Here is a 21451-nt window from a genome sequence, read left to right as displayed (position 1 = left end):
CAAATCAAGAACAAGTGGTACAACCTAATTCTCAAGAGTGTTGCATTTCTTAATCTTTTTGAATTCGAAAATTATTCTTAGAACACGAAAATTCATAATTGAAGGAACAGTGACAAACACTAAAAAAACGTGTTCTCCAAAAACTATATTATATTTCATTTTTTTCATATTTCTTGCTTAAATTAAAATTTAAAGGAAAGATGAAAATGAGATTATACATAACCTGGAATTTAAAAAGATATCCTAATTTTAAAGAAAAAAAGAAGATATTATAACTGATAATCTATTGATTTCTTAGAAAGATTTGTAACTTCTTGAATTCGAACTTCAAAAGCTAGATGTTAGCTTTCAAATGTTATAAGAATGAATGCAATTGGATACTTTTGGACAAGCTGAGTTAAACTATGCAAATTGGTCAAAGACACATTTGCTTCTTTTTATTCTGGTTTAGGCTCGAATATGGTTATAGACTTTAATATAACTCAGATATTGTCGAAATATACATTTTGAGAAAGTAATTGAACTGAGGCCTAACCAAACTAAAGAAAAGTGGCTCAAATAAATTCAAGTATGCTGAAAGGTCTACTATATACTAAATATCAAGAAAAGTATACGTGGAAAAATGAATTCATTAAGATGTGGTACTAAGTGACTTTATGGTGTTTCTTAGTCTAAAATAGCATTGTGCAGCTAATCGCACCACTTCTTTAAAAACTTTACAAGTGATTTTAACACAAAAATAATTTACTAAAAAAGAATTCGTCAATTTATTAAAATTTATAAATGAAAGCTCTAAATATTTATTCTAAATAATTAATCCATATGTCAGTTTTTTTTTTCAATTAACGTTGTCTACTTATCCAACAATCATGTCTATGTTTTGGAACTACATCCAATCTAGTAAACCCAATATCATGAAAGGCTAGTAAAATTTGGCATCTAATTTTTATGTCCACTACAATAATAATGTATTCATATAACTAGAACTATCAATTCGGCCTAACCTATAGAACTTCGTTCTTGTTTATGTGGATTGAAACAAAAAAAAAGTCTACAAATAAAAAAAAATCTTCAATTAATTTTTTTTATAAAACCAAAGAGTCCATAAAATTCATGATCAATTCATGGAGTTTCATTTTTAAACATGAAAAAAATATATTAATTTTTAAAAATATATTATTAAACTTTCAGTATAGGTTGCCCTGTCTCGACCTTCAACCAAATTAGCCAAGGTCAATCTTCATCTTGAGTCATTCCATCTTAACTATCGACCTAAATCAACTTGTCTTGACCTTTGGCCTATGTACACTAGTCTCAACCTTTCGCCTGGACTAATCGTCTTGACCTTCCACTTGAGCCAACTTGTTTCAAGCATAAACCAATTAGGCTCAGGCAAACTCGATATGACCTTCAACTAAGGGTAGGGCCAAATTCGAGTTGAAGTCAACTCTGTTGAATTTTTGTCAAGACTAACTTAGTCGAATTCAGCCAAATTTCAATCGAGGCCAACTTAACTGAACCTGACTAAACTTCGGTTATAGCTAACTCGTTAGAATTTGGTTAAGTTTTTGTCACGGTCAACTTGGTCTAATTCATCTAAGACTGAATTGGTTAAATTTTGCTAAAATTTGACTAGAACCAACTTGGTCGAAATTCAGTTTGGGTCGACTTGACTAAATTAGGTCAAATTTTGATCGGGACCGACTAGGTCAAATTTGATCGAAACCAACTCGCTCGAATTTTGGTTGGGGTGTTTGGTGAGGCTAGTATGAACCTTTGGTTTGGGCCAACTTGTCTCGACCATTGGCCCAGGCCAACATGTCTTGACCTTTAACTCAAGTCAGCTCATATCGATCTTTGGATCGGGCTGACCCATCTCATCCTTTAGCGCAAGTCGATTGATCTCGACTTTCAGTTCGAGTTGACCCTTCTTGATCTTCGATTCGATAAAGTTTGTCTCAATGTTTTGTCTAAAATGGTCTATCTTGATTATCAGCCTAGGCCAACTCATCTAGGCCTTCGACGTGAGACAACCCAAATTGATATGTGATCCTAAGTGATGGTATTGTTTTAAGGAGTTAATTAAAGTCTTGTAATGGGGCAAAACCCTCTTTAGACTTTACCTTAACCCACTTGAGAGAGGACTTTGGGGTCGCGACTTTTTCTTGTTCCCTCAATTGGGATCCTAAAATGGACTTTTTCAAGGATGAGTTAGGGTTGATCCATAAACCATGGATCAAGTTGACAACTAACATATTGCAACATCTCAAAAGTTTTACCTTCAAACACACGTATTCATTCCTATCTTTCAAAATTCCTCAATTGTATACCGCAATAAGCATAATTTTTCCTTTTTAAACATATGAGTAACCTAAATCAACAAATTTGAACAAAATCAAAATAATATATTCAAAATTTATATATATTACCATTATCATTAATATTAACCAATAATTTTAAGAAACATAACTATTAAATGAAAATAAGTGATAAATAAGTCACAGTTGAAAATTTATTACAAAATACATACATGATCGTTAAGATTTCATTTTATTTCTAAAAAAAATTCCTTGCATAATTATTTTGAAGAAAAAAATAAGAACACTTAAATTGCAAAGTTTGAAGAACCTTAACCGACGTCAACTCCTATTTGTTAATGCTTGTTCCTTAACTGACGCCAACTCATACTGAAGGTTTTGCATATGGAACATTGATCGTGCATCACTTAGAGTGCTTGTTCCTTCATAACCATATTGCATTAAGTATACTCAATTATCAGCAGTATTAAAAAATTATTGAGTGTAAAGGCAAGAAATGGGTGGACTGGTAAAAGCTTCACAAAATTCCTTGAGTTGTTAAGTGACTTGCTTCTTGAAGGTAACACATTGCCAACATGCAATTATGATGTGAAAAAGATGTTGTTTCCCATGGCTATGGAGTATTAAAAATTTATGCATGCCTAAATGATTGTTTCTTGTACAAAAGTGAGTTTGCAAAATTACATCAATGTCCATAATGTGGGGTATCAAGATACAAATAAAAATAATGTGTTAGTAAGGGTTTTGCTGCAAAAGTCATGTGGCATGCAAATTGACGTATAAAAGATGGGAATTTGAGGCATCTAGTAGATGATTTTCAATGGAAGAATATTGAATTCATGTTCCCTAATTTCTCTAATGATTCAAGGAACATTAGGTTTGGACTTACTATAGATGGAATGAATCCATATGACAACTCAAGTAGTAAACAAAGCTCTTGGCCTATGATGTTAGTTATTTACGATTTACATGTGCATGAAATGCAAATATGTGATGTTATCATTGATGATTTACGATTTACCTATCCATGAAATGCAAGACAACTAGGAAATGACATTGATATTTATTTAGCCTCACTAATTGAAGATTTGAAGATTTTATGAGAGGAAGATATTGATATGTTTAATGAGTACATCGGCGATTACTTCAAGTTGTGTGTCATGTATTGATGCAACAACTTCTACTAGTGACTATTTGGGGAATATTTCCTAAGAATTTTAGATATACGCTAACAAGATTATGCTTCTTTTCTAATTTAATATATAGTAAAGTTATCTACATTGAGAAGTTGGATCAACTAGAAAATGAGGTTGTGATCATATTGTGTCTGTTAGAGATGTACTTTCCTCTATCGTTCTTTGATATTATAATACACCTGATTATTCATCTAGTAAGAGAAGTTAGATTTTGTGGTCCAATATTATTACGATGGATGTACTCTATGAGTTATACATGAAGATATTAAAAGGCTATGTAAACAACCAATATCATCCTAAAGCATCAATCGTTGAAAGATGTATTGTTGAGGAAGCTATCGAGTTTCGTACAAACTACTTATCAAATGCTGAAGCTATAGGGGTTCCTAAGTCTCGTTACCATGGAAGAGGTGTCGCTAAGGGTACTCAAAGTGCAAAAGTTGTGACTCTAAGTAAAGCTAAAGTTCTACAAGCACACACACACATACATATATATTAAATAACGCTAAAGAAGTCATTCCCTACTTAAGTGCTAATAAAGATATTGTTAAGAGAAATAATCCAAGAATGCCTCAGAAGTGGGTAACAATAAAACCTTTTTAAAGTGGTTTAAACAATAGGTTCGAGACCATACAACTTTTGATGCAGTAAACTGAGTACTAAGTGAGCAAAACTCTGATGTCATATGTTGAAGTAGGTATGATATAAATAATTATACATTTCATACAAAAGAAGAAAATGAAAAAAACACCACATAAAGTAGTTGAGTAATGGTGGTGGTTAAGTCAATGCATTTCTCGAGTTCGAAGGACTATTATGGCATCAATATGCTACTTTGGTTGAAGATATTTGGGTGATAGATTAGAAAAGTTTTAGAGTATTTATTTTTATGTAAGTGGGTTGATAGTAATACTAGTGTCAAGCCTAATGATCTATGTTTTATATTGGTTGACCTAAAAAAGGAAGGTTATATTGAAGAGTCATTCATCATGGCATCTTATGAAAAACAAGTGTTTTATGTCATTGATCGCGTAGACAATAGATGGTTAATGATGCTCCAAGGTAGAACAATGCATGGTACTTATGACAATGATGAAGTCATTCTTGATATCAGTGAAACTCCATCTTTCTCATCAAATATGTCAACCTTAAATGTCGATAACGAAGTAGATGACATTCATATCATATGTGATGATCACCACAAAGGGTTATGTGAGAACATTCCAACTTGACAATGTATAAATTCAAATTTTAGATTTATTTCAATTTTTATTTGTTATTTTATCTAATAATTCTTACTAACACTTAATCATTTGAACATGTATATGTTTGGCGACACACCATCTGGTGGCTTCCCACCTTCATAAGGTGGGGACGAGATTCATTCACCTACCTAAAAAAGGGGTAGGTTTAGGACTAGGTTGAAAGAGTTGACAGTTACCCGTCGTGTTGAGCATAGGTTGCTAATCCGTTTTGATATGCAAACCTATAACCTTTGGGAGAGAATATCACGAAATTTGTCAATTATGTGACCTTGGTCATTAGAAGCAAAACATTCATTGTTTGTGATTATTGAGACCAGAGAGTGTGAAGAACCAAATATGACAGAATATCTTGGTATGAAATCTTAACTTATAATAATTTATTGTGAACATATATAATTGATATTTAACATATGCCATTGATTCTTATTGTACAAGTCACATATGACGTCCCAAACACTAATATGTTGAGGACGAAATGAATTTCATATGCTAGGAAACGATGGAAGAATTTTAAGATTACGCTTACAACTCAATATATATATATATATATATATATATATATATATATATATATATATATATATATATATATATATATATATATATGGTTCCAAAAGTGATAAAATCCCTTGTGAAAAGTATCAATTTCTTAATGAGGACACATGACAGGCTTTTAAAGAGAAGTGATTAGATCCTGCCTTTCAAATAATCTCCACCCCCATAAATTGTCTCGTGAGGGTTATGAGAAATTGGAACATAAAATGATGAAAAAGGAAATTGCCTCTAATCCTAGTGGGGCCTTCGATATGGGTATGATGGTTCGTCCTCATGGTCATGATACAGGGAAGAAAGCCTGCCAAGGACCATCAGAGGAGTATAGAAAGCAATTGGCACAACTAGACACATTATAAGTACCTCAATGCTAACATATGATAGGCAATATTTGGTAAATTTAACTTCAAATTTTTAGATTGTAAGATGAGTTGGTGGAGCAGAGCACACAATGTACCTTCACCCCAAAAAGGTGTAAGGATATGGGTCGTCTAAAGCATCATGGACGTGTTCGTGGTGTTGGAAAATTTGCTGACATCTGTCAATTCTTTAGTCCTCTATAAACTCATCATAGTAAATTCCATGTCACTAAGGATGTCTTCATGTCTATCAAAGAAGAAATCACACAAGAGATAATAAAGGAGAAGAAGGAGGAAATGAGGAAGGAGATGAGCGAGACGAAGAAGGAGTACTGTGATATGCAAGCACAATTGAAGAAAGAGTACTTTGATATGTGGACACAATTATTAGCATAAATGCGAGTAGAGTTAGCCTCTTCTTCAAACCAACCTAGAAATCCCCATAGTACGAACAAAGTTTTATATAATTATAAGATAAATTAGGATCGCGTTATCAGTACTACAATAAGATGAAACATTTCCTAACGATAGAATTAATATAATTTATTATTATTATTAATTTAATAATATGGACTTAACCTTCTATTATAGACACAAAAATCGATTTTAATAGCATTTTTATGCAAGTCAACACTAATTTTTGGTAACTACTTGGAATAAGATTTAGAAGTTTTAAAACGTACACGAAATAATTAAATGCAAAATAAAATTCAAGAAATATTAATTATAAATATGTAAATGAAATACACTACAAGATCAATTGTGCACATATATATATCTAACCTAAAACATTGTATATGTTTAAGAATAAAAATAATCCAATAATGCTATAAACCATTAATGAAAATGTCAAATTTTAATTTGAAGCATTAAGATTTTGATTAATACAGCATAAGCAATATTTTAGTTAATATTGAATGTGTATAATTAAAAAAAATTAAAACTATAACTGTTGGTTCAACAAATACTTAAACTTATTGAACATTTTGAGATATTGATAAACCTTGTTTGTTTAAATAATGAAATTTATTACTAGATCATGTAACTTAATTACTTACAAAAGTTTTTTATATTATATTCATAAACACACCATTAAATAGATTCGATTACTTGAACTTAGTATTGTATGTAATGTAGAAAAATCTTTCGTGTCACTCTTTAACATTAATGACATACTTAAGATATTTATGACTTCAAGAATTGAAGACATATACAGATATTTTTAAAATAATAATAAATTATTAATTTTTTATAATAATTACAAATAGTTAAATGTGATATAGATATTAAATGACAAGTTTGTCTAATTTAACCATAATTAATCTATAAGCCTATATTTTTTTTATAGGTCTTTATAACATTTATATGTTCTGTTATTCTTTAATATTATTCTTCAACATGCTATGTTTCCAATAACTTAAAAGGTCTATAAGATATACGCTTAAAAGTAATGACAAATTTCTTATCACACCTTATGCGATAAAGAGAAATAAAATCAAACGAAACTATTTTAACAAGTTACTTTATATATATATATATATATAACTTAAGTTCAAAAAGAAAATTACTAAATGACATTTCATGTATAATGACAACTTTATTGCATCTCACAAAACCTTGAGATAAGGTTATAGAAATTTTCTAAAGACATCTTTATCAACTAGTTTTACAATGTACCTATACTGAAATTATTGCTTAAAAAAGCAATTGAAAAATACTTGGGATATACCATCATGGTTATGAAAGAATAGAAAAAGCTAATGAAGCTTAGTAAGTTAAGAACTAAATATAGTGTTAATGATAAATATTACTTGATGTAATGTGTTATTTTTTTCTATATGTTTTTATCAAAATTTTGTTATTATTGACTCTTTCCCATTGTTTATAAAAGTTATTGTTTAACCATCAATAGAGAATTTTTGTTTTAGAATAAATTGTTACACTAAACGAAAAGAAATATACTTTAATACATATAATTTTTTACATTTATTTGATATTATCTTCTTACTTTTAATTTTTTAAAACAATATATATAAAAATTTAATTTTTATAACCTTCTAATATGTGTCAAATAAATATAAATGTATATCACTCTATCATTGTTAAAAAAAATAAAAATTGATAAATTGTTTCACTTCCAAAAGAAACATTATTTATTTGGATTTTCATTGCAAAACTAAATATATATGGAAAGATTCATGAATCAATTAGTTACCTAAAAGCTTTACCAAACTCGTGGTATAGATTAATATCGGAAATAATGTTAATCTAATGATTAAAACCCTATCAATTTATGTTGGAGCAAATTGCATCAAATGAGGAAGTTTTTATGAAACAACAAGAGATTTGAATGACAAGGTCATAATACAATACGTGAATTTGATAAATCTATGTATGCCCTAAAAAATGATCTCAAAAAATCAATAACAAAGTGGAATGGATTTTGGACAAAAAAGGCTAAGTTGATCACACCATATTTGTAAGGAAATCTATAAAATGAACTCTTACAATCTATTTTGATGACATTGTCTTTATTCACACTACAAGTGGTGATCAGATCGGACAACCAGATTACTTTATTGGGATAAAAGGAAATTTTGACCTCCCAAAAAGGTAAAGATTTGATTTTGTTAAAGAAATATGCAGATATGAAAGAAGTTCTATGGATAGAACATAAGTAAAATTAAAAGAGATTAAATTTTATCAGCGTCAATCTATTAAGTGATTAAATTTTCCCTTGGAAATTAAAAGAGAAGGTACATTATCTATCCTCTTTCCCTTCTCATCTTCCTTTCTTTATTAGGGTGAATCCCTGGTTTTCTTCTGTTGCAATTAATCCTGTTTGTGGGGTACAAAACACGTGAATAGTATAAGTATTTGTTTATTGTTAGCATTAAGTTTTATAAAAAAAGTAATGTTTGTTTGTGATTAATTTATTCAAGCAATAATAGGTGGGATTATTAGTAAGGGTTTAGTCTGTGATGAATTGATGGTTGAGAAAAGAGTGGTAAAAAAATGCAATTATTAGAGGGAATGAAAATGGAGTATTTAGAAGGAGGTTTTGAGATAGAGAAAAGGAAGTTTGAGTAAATGAAAAGGGAAAAACGGAAAAGGGAAAAAGCAAAGGTGTTCCACGTCAACCAAATTAATAGGCACTGTTCCCCACCGCATGGTCCATTGCAACTTTACCTTTGCTATCTTAACCAGACTTTGGTAACTTAACCATATCAGGCGGTCAATTCCTGACCTAACCTCACACTGTTCCCTTGTGGTCCCCCCAATCCCCCTAAACACACCTCATTCCCTTTTTCAATGACACTCAAATAAAAACTATAAAAGAAATCCTCTATTTATTATAATCATCATATAATTATAGTTCTTTTCACTCCCTCAGTATATATATAAATACATAGTTATATACATATATATCCACCTCTTCTCCTTCTATATATGAGTCTATTCCGGCATAGGTCTCTCTCTATATATATATATATGTAGAGGCTAAGCTAAACTAAACTAAACTAAACTAAATCCTTCTCTCTCTTTCTTTCACAGCAGTTGATCAAATTCAGAGCACAGCAGGTGTAGCAGGCATAAACCTTCGCTTCCACTCAGACATATATCCCTTATCACTCCAGTTAGTTATCTAACGGTTTTCTATTTTCTCACTTTCTTCCCACTTTACCCTTTTTTTCCTCGCTTATGCCATCCCATCACTAGCACACCGCACCATTTTATTCAATCAAAGCTAGAATGATAAGCTGGACCGATTTGTACACCGTCTTGACGGCGGTGATTCCCCTCTATGTCGCCATGATCTTAGCCTACGGTTCGGTACGCTGGTGGAAGATATTCTCGCCGGACCAATGCTCCGGCATAAACCGCTTCGTCGCGATCTTTGCGGTTCCCCTTCTTTCCTTCCACTTCATCTCCAGCAACAACCCTTACGCCATGAACTTCCGCTTCATCGCTGCCGACACGCTCCAGAAAATCATCATGCTCTTTGCTTTGGCAATCTGGACCAACTTCACCGCCAACGGCAGCTTGGAGTGGATGATTACCATTTTCTCCCTCTCTACATTGCCCAACACGCTGGTCATGGGTATCCCGCTCCTTATCGCCATGTACGGCGATTATTCCGGCCAGCTCATGGTCCAGGTGGTGGTGCTCCAGTGCATCATCTGGTACACCCTCCTCCTCTTCCTCTTCGAGTACCGTGGCGCCAAGCTCTTGATCATGGAACAGTTCCCCGAAACCGCTGCTTCCATAGTTTCCTTCAAGGTCGACTCCGACGTCGTTTCGCTCGACGGGAGAGATTTCCTCGAAACCGATGCTGAAGTCGGCGACGATGGGAAGCTCCACGTCACCGTTAGGAAGTCCAATGCTTCTAGAAGATCCTTCATGATGACACCTCGCCCGTCTAACCTCACCGGTGCCGAGATTTACAGCCTCAGCTCCTCCCGTAACCCCACGCCACGTGGCTCCAACTTCAACCACGCGGATTTCTACTCCATGATGGGGTACGCTCCTAGGCATTCTAACTTCGGCGCTGCGGATTTGTACTCCGTGCAGTCCACGTCACGCGGAGTCACGCCGAGGCCCTCCAATTTCGAAGAGAACTCTGCACCCGCACCGCAGGCTATCAGCTCCCCAAGGTTCGGCTTCTACCCCGCCGTGCAGACCGTGCCCTCTGCCTACCCTGCTCCCAACCCGGAATTCTCTTCTGGGTTGACGAAGAGTGTGAGCAAGAATTCGCAGACGCAGCCACAGCCTCAGTCTCAGCCGCAGGCTCCAGCTCAAGCTCCTCAAGTTGCTCAACCGCCCAACAGTAGTAGCAAAGCCAGCCACGACGCTAAGGAGCTCCACATGTTCGTGTGGAGCTCCAGCGCCTCACCGGTTTCTGAAGCCGGTGGCCTCCATGTATTCAGTGGAGCCGATTTCGGAGCTTCCGACCAATCGGGCCGCTCCGATCAAGGTGCCAAGGAGATTAGGATGTTAGTAGCGGACGAACACCCTCAAAATGGAGAAGCTAACAAAGGTAGTACCACTAGATTCTTTCTTTTTTTTTCCTCTCCTCGACTTAAATTCACTTAGCTTTAAAACTAGTTTCCACTCAATTTTCTAATGAAGTTGAATTCTTCAATCAAAGTTTAAATTTGTGGTTGAACAAGAGAACTTAGTACTTTTGCAACTTAATTTAGGCTTTGTTTTGAGGAACTGATTTAATTTGGGTGATTGCGGGTTGGAAATGAAGCTACAGCAGAAGGAGAATTTAGGGGTGAAGATTTGAAGTTTCCAGGGAAAGAAGGTGAACAGGTGGAGGAAGAAGCAGAGAAAGCGGGCGCCGCCGGGCCCAACAAGCTGGGTTCCAGTTCAACGGCGGAGCTACACCCGAAATCGGGCGTAGGCGTGGCGGGGAAACACATGCCTCCGGCGAGTGTGATGACTCGTCTGATACTGATTATGGTGTGGCGGAAGCTTATCCGCAACCCCAACACTTACTCTAGCCTCATTGGTGTGATCTGGTCTCTGGTGGCGTTTAGGTAAGTAAATTTCAAAGTCAATCTGGAACAACGACGATGAATTTTTGTCATGGTTTTGACTTTTAGGGTTTAGCTATTATTATTACTGTAGGATGGTTATTTTGTGTTGACGTAACTGTGATATATGATTACTAATTAATTAATTGCAGGTGGCATGTGCACATGCCCAAAATAATAGAGAAATCAATCTCCATACTGTCTGATGCTGGTCTTGGAATGGCTATGTTCAGCTTGGGTGAGTGGCCGTGATAATTTGTCCAAATTCTTGCTCTTCCAATAATTTCATTCCCCTATATTTGCAATTCCTTTCCTCTTTGGCGAAAACATCGTTATTCATGATGGCTCCCTTTTCCGATGTTTAAACGTACATTGACGAGAGTAACTGATGATGTTCATGTGATTGTATCTAAATAACTTCGTTGGTTCATTTCTTGGAGTTTCAACAATGCTACTAAAAATAATTGTTTGTGGAAATATGAAATGAGAATGTTGATTGAATGCGATGGTAAGGTGAGTGTGATGAATGCGTGAAAAGTATGGATTTGGGGTAGAGCAAGTAATAAGCATAAACAAAGTAATGGGCGTCCATTGAAATGAAGTTTGTTACCACATAACACAAGCAGATGATGTTGTTCACTAGACGATAATATGGGGATTGCATAGTGATAGTGCAATGTCCCCGACATGTGGGGTCTGGTCTTGAACAACGTCTCTATGCGGTCCAGGGCGGTGGTGGGGACCTGTACCATTTTTGGACCCGGATTAGGCAAAGGTAGTTGATTTAGACGAATCAAGCGGTACTAAAAATATCTTTTCATTCACAAAACTTAAAAGCATTTTCCCATCATGCCCTGACTGTAAATTTTGGCTCCCTTTTTCCTTCTCTTCTCTTTTCATTTTCACCTTTTTACCCTTTCGGCCAAGAAAATTATTGACGACTAACCTATTTCGGTTTTTGCGCTTCTAGGTCTCTTCATGGCTCTTCAACCCAATATAATTGCTTGTGGGAACTCAGTTGCAACATTTGCCATGGCTGTTCGATTCCTCACAGGTCCCGCCGTCATGGCTGCAGCTTCCATCGCTGTTGGCCTACGTGGCACTCTCTTACGTGTAGCTATTGTTCAGGTAATTAACCTTGACCTATAATCCTATTTGATAGATATCACACTGTTAATCTTACTTGCGTGTGCAAATTTCTTTGATATCTTTGAATGAAACAGAGGAAGTGATAGATTTTCAATAGTTAGGACCCTTTGGCACTGTACATTCTAGGAGAGAAGAACCCAATAAAAAATCATTAAATAGACTCTTTCCATTTGACTAATTATAACTTTTACTAAATTTAGTTACTCGTAAAATATATTTTAGTGAAAACATGTTTTATAGCATCTTATATATTATATGAAATTTTAATGGACTTTTCTAGTTCAATTTTGGCTATCATGTTAAGCATGATTTGAAGAAAAAGCCCTGGAAAGCTAACTAGCTGAATATGCAATTATTGTTCGTAGGCTGCACTTCCGCAAGGGATTGTTCCATTTGTGTTTGCCAAGGAATACAACGTTCATCCAGCCATTCTCAGCACAGGGTAAGTAACTGAAGTTTCTCATTTTATTTTGATTTTTGTTCTTTTTGTTAAGAAAGAAGTTAACATTTTTTCGTGAAATTTGCAAACTTAATTGCAGGGTTATATTTGGGATGCTGATAGCTCTACCAATTACTCTAGTCTACTACATATTACTTGGTTTGTAAAATATGTATGCAGTAGTAGTCAGCACACCAGGACAGAATGAATGACCCTTTTGAACCTTTTTATACTTTGGGAGTTAGCATGCATGCCTGGTGACCACAGTGGATTACGCTGTTATTAACGAAGATGTGGATCTTCTGAGCTGGGAGAACAAAAGCCACAAACTAAACTAGTATTCTTAAAGCAGAGGAGATCCTCGAGAGTTTCCAAAATTTTTGGAATTTCTGAAAAAATTGACCAATTGGCCCAAATCCTCATAATTCTAATCCCCTATCAAAAGTCCAAAATAGACGCAGTTTTCAAAAGCAGAGAGAGAGGAACAAGTACAGCTTATGGGAGACATAGCAGAGGAAAACAGGGGAAAGCTCGCATGAGCAGAGTCAATGAAATCTAAAAATGGTTCCCTCCGTATCTGCATTGTAAATTTTATTAGAGTCATGTTTGTGTCATCAAGTAACAAAGACAGCTGAGCAATTGGGTAGGGGAAATGAAAATGGAATATAAGCTGAAGATTGGTTTCTTTAGTTTTGTTTAGTCATTTGTTTACTTCGATTTTTATTATTATATAATGGGTTTGTTTAAGTTTTGTTTTTGTCTTTGATCAACCGCGGATCCCGCAATTATTTGCGTTTGTCGTCTTTCTTTGGTCACGTTATTTGTTTAGTATATTTGTATATGATGAAGTAAAAAGAGCAAAAAGTGATAATAGCTATTTTTCTGGTTTAAAGAGAGGCAGATCTGGAAATGAAGATGGGACCATGAGACTGAGAGTTGAACTTTCAGAATATAGTCTTTCCACTGAGTGGGATTATGTACTTCTCCTGTGAAGTTGAGTGATGGGTGATGGAAGGAAAAACTATTTTTTTAGAATTAAAAATGAAATAAAGAAGAGAAGGAGCAGGGTTAAGAGCACAAAACTTTTATTTGTGCTTTTTGAGTAGTGATGTACCCACAACCCTAACTAGCTAGTAACTCATAGTCAATAACACCTTTATCAGGAGTTGAGCTAGCGTGAGAGTGGAGGTGGGTTGGTCAGCACTCAACTTTTTTACCAGGAAAACGATGGTACTTCAAACTCATCATCCCCTACGGCTCCTTCAATTATATTCATACGGTGACAGTTGTAAGGAAAAAATAAACCAAAAAAACAAAAACGTGGTTATCTCAAACCATTCATGGCCCATGAAAAGGAGACTAGGCGTCTATTAGCTCTATAACGAGAGGGTCTTTTTTTGTGAACATCAAGTCATCAAGACCTTGCAATTTTCTGCGTCTATTGTAGTTTTTTTAGCATACTATAGCTACCTAAAAGTTTAAGCCGAAAGTTTTTTATTAACAGGAAGATCACATAACTATTTACGTTGGTTCATATTTTTAAGTTTTTTTTTGACAGGCCAGTTTTGTAATATGATTTTATGCATTAAGAAAGAAAAAAAGTTTGTTGAAAATCTATTTATGAAGATTCGTCCTGTGAACCAAAATGACGTCACACATATTGCATATCTTGTTCAAGATGTTCAACTTGAGCATCAATAGTATCAAATTTATCACTCATGTTTAGTTCTAATTGTTTAAATCTAGCATTCATATTGTTGAAGTTGTCGCTAATAAATGTTCGCAGATCATTGATCCTCCTCATCATGTCATAGTGAAGAAGTATCTTGTTGAGGGGGAGGTGGTTGGTGCTGAGAATGTTCAGCACATTGGCGTTGAGCAGGAGCAGTAGCATATTTGTGAACCCATTCATTGTCAAGGGTTTTTCTATGCCGCAATTGTGAACTTTCTTTCCTCTAGGACAAGTATTTCATCATCTAGTGGAATTTGAAAATGTTGCATGATTCAGTGACAAAAAATGCATAGGATAAAGGAGCCCCTGGCCTCAAAGCCTTCTTCATCCTATATCAGATGAGATGACCCCAGTTGATCTGTTTTGTTGTTATTATAATCCATATTAAAAGTAAATCTTTCTCGATAGCTTGTGCAACATTAGACACATGAGAAAGCAAAATACGACATATAACATAATGTAATATTCTAGCCTCGATTATCATAGAGTCGGCTAGTATTCTACCAGTAAGGGATTTATTAGGCATTAAGATCATTTGTCTGGCTTCTAGGACACTATATTGTTATGCCCATTGCTCAAGTAAATTACTCTCAAAATTCAAGCCGACAGATGGAAGGTTGGCAATGAAAGCTAATAGGTTAGGTTTGATTATCATTTTTACATTTTTCACCTCAGTCTTAATGGTTCCATTGTCAGATATTTTGAGGTTGCTATAAAAAACACTTACTAAATTAGGGTAGAATATGAGTAATCATAGAGAAAATCATCCAAACCTAAATTTGTTAACATGTGGTAAAATTAAAAAATTTTGTCATTAAAATATTCTTCATCTAGGTGTTTTGGCTCAATAACTTCACGGTCACAGAAAAGTGAGAAATACATCTCTGATTGTGCAGGGGTGGAAAACAAAAGATTTGGGTCTGGTTGATCCGGTGATAGTGGTGGTGAGGGTGAGGGCGAGCTTTCAATCAGTGAGGGTTTATACCGACGACGTCCTACACCTGAAGAAGATAAGCCCCTAACCCTTTGCCTCTTTGAAGAATCAAACATTTGAAGAAATTTAAATCGGTGGAAATTGAAGAGAAATGAAAGAAGAATGGAAAAATGTTGATTAGAAGTGAAAGGAGTATAAAAAAGGTGTTTTTTTAGGTTGGGAAGGTGCTCTAATGGAGGAGAGGCGTTGTGTAGGGAGGAAAAAGTGAGGGTCTGCGAGAAGAGAGACAAAAAAAAGTTGTATTTATAGGTCTATGGTTTCTAGTAATCGATTACAGGACTTCTGTAATTGATTATCAAAGAGTTTTTCTGTATTAAAACATGTGGTAACCAATTACACAACACTTGTAATTGATTACTATAGAGTATTTGTGTATTAACACACGTGATAATCGATTACAAAAGCAAAGTGATCGATTACCAGAGAGTTTTTCTGTATTAAAACATGTGGTAATTGATTACACAATACATGTAATCTATTACTAGAGACTTTAGGTTATAAAATACATATTTGTGTTATTTTTGTTTTAATTTAAATGATTGTAAAATATAATTTATTTATATGAATGTTATTTCGGTATAATCCATAATAGAAATTAGATTTTTTATATAAAAATACTATTTTGATAATTTCCATTTAAATTGAAATTTATTATTTACATGTAAAATAATAAAAATAAATAATAGAACTCACTTGATATGAAATATATAATACGGGAACTTTATTTGAAATATAACAATTTAAACATAACATAAAAAAGTCACATTACAACAATTATTGAAGTTTTAAAGAGTCTTAATCATTACAAATGACATAAAAGTTAATATATCCATTTATTTCTTCTTTGTCTGTGTTCGTCTATGTAAGTCCAATCTTTGAGATCCTCATAGTGTTCAGCTTGAGTTGGAGGACAAATATCTCTCTGATTTGGACAAAAAGTTCAATATATTCCCAAGTGTTTGGACGTAACACAAATATGTCAATAGTTTGTGTTTTTTTCCACCTTGCAATCGTATGTGCAATATCATTATCACATTTTACTGAGCTATATCATGAATGAGGTGGTTATTACATACTTTTACTGGATGACAATAATCAATATGTGTGACAACTTTTCGGTCACCACAGTGGACAATTTCACCGATTTAATTTAGGAGTTCATTGAATATAGAATTGAGATTGATTGAGTTGTTGGCTGCCCAATCTGATCGAAATTCGAGTCTGTACCCAGATTGATTTTCTATTATTCATGCGCCTTTTAGAGGACCTCTGAAATTATTTATTATCGGTGATTTTGGAATATCAGTTGTGCATGTGGTAGTTGAAGATGATGCTTTTGTTGGGTTCATAAGAACCATGATTTGTTATGTATATCTTACCCACATAACATACAATTTTATAAATGTGTTAATGGGGAAGTGAGACTTACATGTAATCATTTGTAAGACATCTTCGTCTGATCGTGGTTTAACAGCTTCATATGTGATTGTTTCATCAATACTAATTGTGGGTCACCGGAAGTACAACTTATTGATGATTGTATTAGTTGGTTTGTCAGAAGCTATGCAAACTTTTTGCTTAAAAAGCTTGAACGTGCAATTGTAAGGAAGGCAAAACAATTTTGGATGCTGACATACAAATTCGACCCCATGGTCACCATTTTTTATTTCCCCATCTTGAAATAAGGCAACAAGGTAAGAATTATATAGGTTATTTGTGTCGGTGATGCCAAAGACTTCATTATCGTAGTTTTTCATCTTGTGTTGGGGATGAGGTGTGGAATGACTTGAAAAGTAATTAAAGTTTAGAAGATTATTACAAATTGAAAGCTTGGTTCTTTAAAGAAAGGAAAATAATAATTAAAACTTCTGTGAACATTAGATGAAAGTATTTAAAGTTTAGAACATGATTACAACTTGAAAGTTTGGTTCTTCAAAGAAATGGAAAATAATAATTAAAACTCATGTGAATATTGGATAATATCCCCAACTCTATCACTTTTGTGCACCATCACCGTACCTTCACCTACTTTCGTGAAATACATTATCACAGCCGAAATAAACACAAACACACTAAAGAAAGAGTGAGCTAACATAGAATTAAACATAATAGATTAATACACCTTGATAAATAATTTACATGTACCTTACTTAAATCTATCAATACAGAACTCAAATCTTGTTGATTCGTATAAATGTCAATTACTTACTCACACAGAACCAAATGTCCACTCACATAAAGTCATGCACCAACTCACAAAGCCAAGCAACTACTCACATATACCCATAAATCTTCTCTCAAGAAGTCATGCACTTTCTCTTAGGAAGCCATGCACTTGCTCAAACAAAGTCAATCAACTACGTACATAGAGCCAAATATTGTACCATTCACATAGAGCCAAACATCGTCAATGTTCACACAAAGCCACGAATATGCTGATTTAGAGCCATGCACCTACTCATAGAGCCAAATATTGACTACTCATACAAAGCCAATCATCATCACTACTTTTGCAGGTCCAAACATCATCACTACTCACATAAACCCAAGCATCAAATCATTCAACTTATTCTTTTTCCTATTAGACGATCCATCTATCCTTTAATATTCATGAAAACCTTTCAAAAGTACATTCCTTTTAGTATAAATACCACATGTTATATGAACTTAACCCTTCGATAGAAACCTTGCACTAAGCTTGACCAAGGATTTGAATTCATGTAGTAAATACTATCATCTGATGCCCTCAAAAGAGTGTTGCATTAGTTCATAAAGTGTATGGGTAACCTCACCTAATAAATATATAGTTTAATGGAAACATCGTCTGATGGACATAATGTTTGATGGGCATATCATCTAATGAAATTTGATAAACGTTGAGTGTATCAATTTTGTACACTTGGTTTTTCTTTCATTGCTTCCCTTTTGAAACTTTTTTTCAAAAATGTTAAACAATTAAATTCAAAAGGTTTTATTTTATCTAATAGTATCCAAATTCATACAGTCATTCTCGTCATTCACAACCTTCCTTACCTCATGTAGATTCACTCTTAATTATACTCATAAACTTCATTGATGCATTTTGAGAATTCATATCAGATTTAAAGTTTCTAAATTAAGCTGTACCAATTAAATCATTTGTCTAATACTCGATGAATTTAGTATACATACTTAAGAGCCTTACACTTTCAATTATACTTGTAAACCCTCAAGAATGGTGGATTTAGGCAAAACCCACCTAATACATATTTAACTCAGCACAAAACACAAACACTTAGAGCCCATTTAAATAAAGTGCACAACCAAATATAGTTATCATCAAACAGATTCAATAAGTTGAACATTGCAAGTCAATAGAAAAATAACAATTCATCGTTTTAACATATTGTGCTCCTCGTTCTAACTTATGATGTTCTTAGTTTACTCTTTATGTTCTCACACTCAGTGATTTTCTCAAGTTACTCTTGCAAACCCCAAACTTGTTGGAAAAAGAAAAAGAGAAAATTATTTAGATAGAAAAATGACATTTTTGTGTACAAATGGAACCCACTTAGTTAATGCACCCTTATTTTTTGCTTGAGCTCTTTGCCATCAATATATTCAAATAATCATCAACATATTCAATAATTGTTTGATTATGTAATTAAACATTTGACTTGAGTTCCATTTGTTTTACTTGTTCTCACTCCTTACTATATAATAATCTAATCTTTCATCTTTTTCACTTATTATCTAGTCATCTATTTTTTATATTGTTTATGGCATCTATTATCTCATCAATGTAATGCATATATCCTCCTATGCATCCAATTACACCTATCATTTAATATGTATAATCATTTCACATTTGTTATGTTCAGCGCATGTTGTCTACATTTGTCTACTTAGTTTTTCGCCTATCTTTCCTACTTTTCTACTTTCTATACTTACCTCGAATAAACAAGTTTTTAGAAAAATTAACTACACTTGATATACCAAGTACAAAATTATATCTAACATGAAGTAATTAAAAAAATTGTAATAAAAACTCAATTAAAAATATTCAATTGACCAAATATTTAAAACCTAATTATGCTTTTGTTTTATGTAATTTATTGGTCATTTATTTCGTGTCAATTCCAAAATAATTATTTTTACTATAAAACTTTGATAATTATATTTTTAATGATATTATTAATCACAACGTAATTAAAAAAAATCAGACAAGCAATGTATTTATTAAATTGTGAACAAAAAAGTTCTTAGTATAACATTATTTATCATATATGTACAGTAGGATAAAAAAAATATTCTTAGCAAATCTCATTACTAAAACTTGAACACTAAATTATTATTTTTAAAGGATAAAAATTTAATCGAAGTGATAAATTATTGAATAAATTTATGAGCTTCCCAATTAAGTTAATGTTAGTAATAGATGCCATTATAAGAAGATTTTATTAAAAAAGAAAAAATAAATAAAAATATAGAGATCATACCAAGTATATGATAGAATTACAATGTATGTATAACTAAAAAAATACCTATTATGAAAAAAGAAGTCATAATTTCTCTCATAAAAATCGTTTCATACTTTGAATTCCACTACCAGAAAAAAAAAGGTAAATTTCTCATCATATTAAAAAATTTGTCATTAATTAATCTTCTCACATCCCGAAAAAGTATTTAATTTTTAAAAGTTTTCTTTTAAAGAATTTAGTATTAATTTTCTTTAGCATACTCCTCCATGTTTCCTTATAGTTTTAATTGGTTCATTATCCTTTTCAATATTAGAATCTTCCCTCTTATAAAACATATTAGCCCATTTAGAAGCTATTTTCAATTCCTCTAAAAACCGAGTTTCCTTAATGTCAAAGGATTAGAAATGCAGCTAAACTACTATGAGTTGAATATAATTGGTTCTAACCTTGCAAAATATTCACAATGAGAGTGATATCCTCCAAAGAAGGCATACAAACCAAAGAATCAGTTTTCACTTGCACATCATCATCTAGATGCTTAACAAAAGCTATGAATGTGTAAGCAATTTGTCCCCTTTGTTAACAAAATACGTCCATACATAGGATTTTTGCACTCCTTCAAAAATCTGCATAGAGACCATATATCTCTATATACAACATATTATTAAGAACTTGTGAAAATGTATATTTTTGTGTCCACACATTTGAAGAAGATTTAGTGAAAAATGATTTTTCATGATCTTAATCTTATAAGCAATCCCAAAAGAAGAAGAAATCATAATATATTTCATCAAGAAGAAGACTCAAACCAACTCTAATATACAATCATGAACAAATACCTCCAAGTAATACACATGGTTTAAACCCTCGGTTGGTCCTCGTATTTATATGGAAATCTCAAATGGGTCATCGTTTTTTTTCCGGTCTCAATTGGGTCATATTTTTTGTAAAAATTAGTCAATTTTACCCTAACCGTTAAATGCTTTCAGACGGCGATAAGTTTAGCTGAACTGTATTTTATATTTTGATGGCGTGGCATTGTTCATTAAAGATGTGTTTTAACATTGTTCACGTCACATCTCAAATCAACTTCTTCTTCTGTCTCACCACTTTCTCTCTCTCCCATCTCTTCCAACGCTCAAAAGCTGCAATCTTTCTTTTTTTTTTCCTCTTCTACTTCATCTTTCAACTTTTCCAGTCCTTTTCCATTGTTTTCCATTCTGCAATGACACCACACTGCAACAAAAACCATTTTGATATCAAAACAACAAAACCCAATTAAAACCCAAAATTCACGAGACATAAAAAACATTGTTATCTTTTTGAGAAAAATTGAAATTGGAATTGAATGGATTTGGAAACTACAGAGGCACGAGAATGGCAGTTAGATCAAGACTGAAATTTCACAATTTTAGCTCAACTTGCCAGTCAAAGGGAAAACTTCAGA

At 33.3% G+C, this 21451-nt stretch overlaps 1 protein-coding gene across 2 annotated transcripts; it reads left to right on the top strand.

The window, feature by feature from the left end:
• The first annotated feature begins 9131 nt into the window (after positions 1 to 9131).
• On the top strand, positions 9132 to 13565 carry LOC124848466 (auxin efflux carrier component 4-like). Of its 2 annotated transcripts, none has more exons than XM_047326146.2 (6): positions 9132 to 10728; positions 10951 to 11233; positions 11383 to 11468; positions 12201 to 12358; positions 12745 to 12821; positions 12919 to 13565. In XM_047326146.2, exons 1-6 carry the CDS (start codon positions 9444 to 9446, stop codon positions 12983 to 12985), a joined length of 1956 nt encoding a protein of 651 aa, XP_047182102.2. In that variant the 5' UTR covers positions 9132 to 9443; the 3' UTR covers positions 12986 to 13565. The 2 variants fall into 2 exon arrangements, with proteins under 2 accessions (XP_047182102.2, XP_047182100.2); XM_047326144.2 differs by having other exon boundaries at positions 10945 to 11233.
• Positions 13566 to 21451: the final 7886 nt, after the last annotated feature.

This window comes from Vigna umbellata, chromosome 9, assembly GCF_029865625.1.
Source record: "Vigna umbellata cultivar VRB3 chromosome 9, Vumbellata_1.0, whole genome shotgun sequence".
NCBI classification, from domain to species: domain Eukaryota; kingdom Viridiplantae; phylum Streptophyta; class Magnoliopsida; order Fabales; family Fabaceae; genus Vigna; species Vigna umbellata.
Note: the sequence above shows the minus strand (reverse complement) of the source record. Positions and strands in the feature narration are given on the sequence as shown.